At 39.1% G+C, this 6,803-nt stretch overlaps 1 protein-coding gene across 1 annotated transcript in view; it reads right to left on the reverse strand.

Annotated features, from left to right (window-relative positions):
- Positions 1–2,294: 2,294 nt before the first annotated feature.
- LOC106935197 (3-hydroxy-3-methylglutaryl-coenzyme A reductase-like) overlaps positions 2,295–6,803 on the reverse strand; it is a 41,625-nt gene continuing 37,116 nt past the window's right edge. Inside the window, exons 14-16 of the mRNA XM_015015551.1 lie at positions 2,949–3,106; positions 2,722–2,827; positions 2,295–2,618 (exon numbers count right to left, since the gene is read on the reverse strand). Of these exons, the coding sequence (XP_014871037.1) occupies positions 2,310–2,618; positions 2,722–2,827; positions 2,949–3,106 (573 nt within the window). The 3' untranslated portion in view covers positions 2,295–2,309. The remainder of the gene's footprint in view (positions 2,619–2,721; positions 2,828–2,948; positions 3,107–6,803) is intronic.

Here is a 6,803-nt window from a genome sequence, read left to right on the forward strand (position 1 = left end):
TGATGCCTCCATTTCAACTTCTCTGGGATTTCTGGCTACAGCTGTGGTATTATGTCAGCTTTTAAAATGTTGATCAACTGCTCTCTGTTGTAAACCACTCTGTTGCTATAGTTATGCATCATAACAAAAATATGAAAAATATTGCCAAAAATCAGTCAAACCACAGCATTCAAAAAAAGAAACAGCTGTCCAAAAAATATTTTTTTCTCCAAAAAAGCAGTAATTAATGTTTGAAAATAATGATAAAAAAAAAAAATTAAAGCTGCAAGCGGCTCCTTCTACACCGAGAAGTTATGTCAGATGGCACAGGATTAAACCCATCTGAATCAGAGTAAAAGTAAAATACAGTTGAAAAAACAGGTGACTTCCTGTCAGAAGTGGGTGGGGCTAAGGTGATATCAATTGAACATGAGAATGTGATCAAGACTGGTCAATAGTGAGACATACAAAGTCTGATGCAGCTGTGACCTTGCATGTGGAAGTTATTGAACCTTGATGTTTCATGGCAAATAGTCAAAGTTTGACACTTAGCCACGGCCACATGCTTTGATGTACGAGAAATCTTTTGATAACTTTTTACCTTCAATGCCTCAAGAGTGTGCTGAGTAATTCTGAAGTCTGCATCTTAAAAACTGTAGGACGGGTTCAATCAGATACGTCTATAAAAATGAAAAAGACGGCTTTGATCCAAAATGGCCGACTTCCTGTTGGGTTTGGACTATTGCTCCAAGAAAAAATTTTGTATGTCTTGATATGCCCTTGGTACACATGTGTACCAAGTTTCATTATTCTAGGTTAAAGCATAGCTTGGGGCTGATCATTTAAAATATTATAAGGGGCGCTGTAGATAAATTAGGCCACACCCACCAAAGTTTGTTATGGATTCCTGTCAGAGGGTGGATAAAGATCAATCTTAGTGAGTTTGGTGCAGCTCGGCTCAAACTGTGGAATTTAAAGCCAAACGCATCGCAACAGCGTTACAGGTCACCTCGCCACGCCCACCCACTTCATTGATACCGGTCAGGGTTGGAATCCACTTCTCACCAACATGTCTTCTGTCTCTGGACACAGTTTCATGTTGATTAAGTCAAAGGGGTCACAGTAAAACATGACACTTCCTGTTCTCAGGGGGCGTGGCCTAAGTGATGTCATCATTTGACCATTAGGCATTGTAGGTCACCAGATGATCAATTACTGAAAGTTTGGTGCCTCTGAGTTTTTGTGTAGGAGATAACAGTTTCGTGTTTCATGGCGAGTAGGTGAACTTTGACCCCTGATAACACCCCTTCAGCATGCACAAAAACTCAGTTTTGACAACTTTTAATCGGCCATGCCTTATGAACGAACAGACCAAGTTTGAAGCTGATCAATTGAAATCCCTAGGAGGAGTTTGATCAAATGCGAAGGCTGTAAACGGCCAAAATGGGATCAAAATCAGAACTTAAATCCAAAATGGCCGACTTCCTGTTTGACTTGCACTATGACAACAGGTGGCGCTGATGAGCCGTTTCTTGTGTGATTTTTGCGAGGACCTTAAAATACGTAATTTTCACGCAGACTTGATGCGTCTGCCAAGTTTGGTGAGTTTTTGAATTAATAAAGCCCCCAAAAAGCCAATTAATTTGGCAGAAGCACAATAAGAAGAAACAGTACGATTACAATAGGCCTTCGCAGGGCTTTGCTGCTTGGGCCTAAAAAAGACAAAATCTCAATGAAACCACAGAACTACTCCAACATGCTGCCACCCTCAGTGGCACACTTTGTAATTTTATCAGTGAAAAGTCCTATACAAATAAAATTTTACCTACTTACTTATAGCTGGACTGAATTCGACTCTATATAAACAATCTGAACAAATGATAGGAATTTACTGGACTGAAATCAAAGATTGATCTGAAACAATTTTAAATAGACTTTGGACAAAGTTGTATTCTTTATATAATTACTTTGAGGATTTTAAGATCATGAAGGTCATTGGATTTTTTTATTTAAGAGTGCCCCTCAATATGACCCTGAAGTGAGGGAAGGGATGGAGAGGACTCATTTTATTTTTTGTTGCCATACAGCAGCTTTAAAGACAAGATTTAAATATTATCTTTGAAAATAAATGTAGAATAATCAAGTTATAAAACTTAGGTAAAAGAAGATACAAATATGTTTGCCTTTTTATCACAAAGCTTTACCTAAAGTTCAGGGTCCATCCAAAATTTTATATATATTTTGTCTGACATGCCCCTGTGGTGGGACAAGTAGTGAAAGGAAAAAATAACCCTCTATAAGTATATGTAGCATAACATAAAACCATGCTACTAAAACAATGAAAATAATTTATTGAACTGTATGCACATGATGTGAAGAAAGCATAATAAAATGGGAAAGCAAAGTAGAACCTTCATAGTAGTTTTGTGTAAAGAGTAGGCCTGACTTGTAGGCCTGACTCCTCTTACCTCTTGGACCACCTTTGCAGAGATTGTAGCTTCACAGACAGCAGACTTGCCCCTGCCTTCAATCCAGTTGATAGCAGCAGGTTTCTTGTCTGTACAGTAGTTCCCACTGACTGCCACTACCTGCAGCTCAGGGAAGTGCTGCTGCAGCCTGCTCAGAGCCTTTTCTGTGCCCTGCAGACAATCAAGTTTTCTTTAAAACAAAGGTTGCTTACAGTACATTTATATAAATTGATAAGTACAGTTGATATGTTGAAGACTATTTTCTCATGGTTACCTTAGAGATCATATTCATTCCCATAGCATCTCCTGTCCTGCACTGGAAGCGTATGTAAAGATTTCTCCCAGCCAGACCAACCAGCAATTTTTGTAGCCGAGCAAATCTGCCAATAATAAATGCAAAAATCATAAATTATTTGTAGAAGACAAGAAGAAGTTTTTACTGGTATTGGTCTTAAACACAGTTTATGTAGTGAGTCTGTACAGCTACACCAAGCGGTTTACCTGCTGCTGTTGTCAAAAGCCTCTGAGATGTCCTGAAAGCCATCTGGACTCTCCAGCCAGGCCTTGACCTCGGCAGCCTTGCAGGCAGATGGGAGTCTGACCACAGGACCACGAGTCATGCCATCAGCCAGGATACAGCTGCTGGCTCCTCCGGACAGCTAAAGCAAGGAGACAAAAAGAATTAAACATATACTCAGAATTATAAATGTCTAAATGTTTAAAAAACAAAACTAAAAACAGAGGTGAACTGGTAGCAACTGGTACAATTTTCCAGGCAGCACAGTCAAGCAACAGCAAAGATTCTCACTCTGGTAGCAAGTGAGACAACTGGCAATAAATACAACTTCAGACCGGATAGACAAACGACAAGAACCCGACAGGCAAACACAGACACAGGTGGAGTTAAATACACCAGGGAGTAATTATGGGGAAACAAAAGACAGCTGGAGACAATCAAGGGGTAGGCAAGAAAACAGGGAGACTCAACTGAACACAGAAACCTAAATAAACACACAGAAAAACCAAATCCTCACACATTGTGCGAACCAAAACAAGTAAAATCATAAATATTTTACTGTATTACAGGCTACCTGTATGAATAATGCAGAAAGTAGAAGCACTTCACAATGTGGAAAAAAATATGTATTTTGGTTCTGCCATACGGGGTGTAAAGTAGTAAGTTACATTTACATTTATTAGTGTAATTACAATTTGTCTAATTTGTCCTTTAAGATGTTTACAAAAGCTGAACTTTTACTTTTCCTTGAATTTGTTTTGAATAAAGTTACTCAGTTACATTTGAAATCATATCCATTAATGTAAAGATTACTTTATCTTTACTCTACAGAGTAAAGATAAAAAAAGAAAATGGCAGAAAAAATGGCATTGATCTTTTGGCTGGGTTCTTATAGTGTTGCATCAATGAGAAGACAGAGGAGCAAGGAAAACCTGTCAAGTTATCTTCTGAGAAAAAGAAAAGCCCTTGCTGAATTTAATGCATCGGTTTAACTGTAAGCATAGGCAGCAGGTTTATCATACATTGTATACTTGAATAATATTTTAACAACAAATGAAAATGTCAATTTTATCAGGTACTTGTGATTATAATTTGTATTGACTAAAACTGACAACAGAAAATCGGGTTTGGAGTCGTTTATTTAAAACTATTAGATGGGAGTAACAAACAGCAGCTGACATAATATATTGGAAATCAATGTCCCATTAAAATACACATAATATTTTCTGTTGCTTTTTTATTTATAAATGTGCTCCTTTACATAAATATAGCTTAACACCAACATGTCCTCATTTCCTTTGTGATGAGCTGAACTTTGTTTTGCTCATCACAAAGTAACTAAAGTACAATTGTAAAGAGGTACTAAGTGCACATTTTTATCAAAAATAACTTTGGCATCATTGTTATGGATGTAAATCCCAGGGGGGTCAGGACCCTCTCCCCCCCAATCTTGGAAAGGTCCAGCATGCCCCCATTCACTTGTTGTCACTACAAGTGAATGTCATTGGAGTACACATTCAATGACCACTCCTGGAATATCCTCTCAGTTCTTCTATTCTAGGAGAATCCTAGAGGTAAAAAAAATGCTGATATGCAGGAGTATCTAAGTAACATTATTAACTTAGTTTGGAAAATTTTATTCCACATAAGTAGGAGATTGTGATTAACCATGTGTCCAACATAGTGGACGGCATGCATTGCTGACTATATTTTTAACATCAGTCATGTAGTTGATTTACCTTTCATTATGACTGTTTTGCTTGCAATTAAATTCATTTTGAGTATATCTATAAGTTAGTTTTAAAAATATATAATTTTTATGCAGATCAGTTGTAGTTTGTGTTCGTAAAACTATAATTTTCTCATACTTTTAGGCCGCAAGTGCAGCAAAGAATAAGGAACACTAAAAAATAGTCGAGGAAATTCCCTCTGATGACGAATATAGTGACAGCAATGATGAACACTGGAAACATAGTTGTGGATGATGAAGGAGATGCCGACAGTCAGGATGCTGAAAGTCAAGATGATGAGGGCCAGGATGATGAAAAACAGGATACAAAGGGAGGTCAGCATGATGAGGGAGCTGAGGAAAATGTTCACACGGTACTTGCTCAGAGAAATGTTCACAAGGGTCATGTCAGCTCTCAACCCTGCAAATATGTCTGGAAGGTAAGGTCCAAAACAATAACTTTGATGGAGACCTGCCATCTTTTCTAGGAGACAGGAGAGTAAATGTTGACGTTAGAGAAGCAATTGATTTCTTTAGGTATTTGTTTCCCTTAGATCTCATTGATGAGATAGTGCATAACACCAACATGTATGCTCCGCAGAAAGGGAAAGAAAATTTGGCAGTGACAAGTGAAGAAATGCAAATTTTTCTAGGAATCAACGTGGTCATGGGGTACATTCAGTATCCTAGGACACGGATGTACTGGTCCAGTGAAGATTGGCTTCGTCTTGGAATAATTGCAGATGCTATGTCTGTAAACACATATGAGCAAATTCTGAGTTATCTGCACTTTGTGGATAACTATACTTACCAGCCAGCAAACACAGACAGGCTCTTCAAAATAGCACCAGTGCTAAGTACACTTCAGAAAACATTCCTGGCGGCAGTAAACCCTGAAGAATTCCAATCAACTGATGAGCAAATCTTCCCTTCAAAGGCCAACTGTCAATCAAGCAATACATACCAAAAAAGCCCAAACCCTGGGGAGTGAAAGTATGGATCAGGACAGCGTCCTCAAATGTATGTACAGATTTGAAGTGTACCAGGGCTCAGCAATTAGGGGTCTGAGCAGTGGTTTGGAAATGGCTGGAGATGTAGTGATGCGCCTTTGTTTTGACATAAAGCATAAAAACCACAAGGTGTTTTTTGACCATTTCTTCTGCAGTATTCCACTCCTTAAGGCCTTGAAAGACCTAGGCAGGTACATGCAGAGCAAACAGAGTGAAAGGAGCGAGTCAGAAACTTAAGAGTGAAGAACAACTGAAAGAAGAAGGCAGACGAGCCTGCTCTGTTGTCAGCACAAACAGTAACATCACTGTCGTGTGTTGGCTTGACACCTCAGTCATCCACATGGTATCGACCTGTGCTGGTCAGTCCTCTGAAGACATGGCCCAAAGACGGCTGAAGAAAGAACAAACCAAGATCAGGGTCCAAAAACCCTGCTTGGTGGCCCTTTATAACAAACTCATGGGTGGGGTGGATCTTGTTGACCAGTGTGTGGCAATGTATCCTCGCAGATGTAGAAACAAGTGGTGGTACATCAGAGTGTTCTTTCATTTTTTGGATGTGGCTGTTGTAAATGTCTGGCGACTCTACCTGATGTCTGGATTGGAAAAGAAGAATCTCCTCATTTTCTAAGCTTCTGTGGCCTGTGCACTGATAAATTCTGGGTCTGTTCAGCAAAACAGAAGAGAAAGACCCAGTGGAGCCCCACCTCCAGCAAAATGCAGAGCCAGGCCCAGCCCAACGGATAAGCAAAGTAAGCAGCTGCTTAGGGCCCCAAGGCCACTAAGGGGCCTCCTCAGTGGAGCTGATTTTTTTAAGTAATAATTTCTATGTCATTATAATATCAAAAACACACAATTTCACCACGAAGTGATTTGTTTTTACAATAATAAATATTTGATAATGTACGTAGAAATCATTATTATATGAATAAAAAAGGAAAAAAAAATGTTCTTGGTGCCCTCTGGTGGCCGCAGTAGGTATACCGCATGCTTCGCCGGTAATTTGAGCTGCCGTGCAATGTGCAGAGCATCCAAACGTCCAAAGCTCTGGTCAGAAGTTAAGTAAGCAAAACAATGTCTCAAAAAAGGACTTATCCTTCAGG

The sequence above is a fragment of the Poecilia latipinna genome, unplaced genomic scaffold (assembly GCF_001443285.1).
Source record: "Poecilia latipinna isolate Pla-1442-1.1 unplaced genomic scaffold, P_latipinna-1.0 Scaffold1925, whole genome shotgun sequence".
Classification (NCBI taxonomy): domain Eukaryota; kingdom Metazoa; phylum Chordata; class Actinopteri; order Cyprinodontiformes; family Poeciliidae; genus Poecilia; species Poecilia latipinna.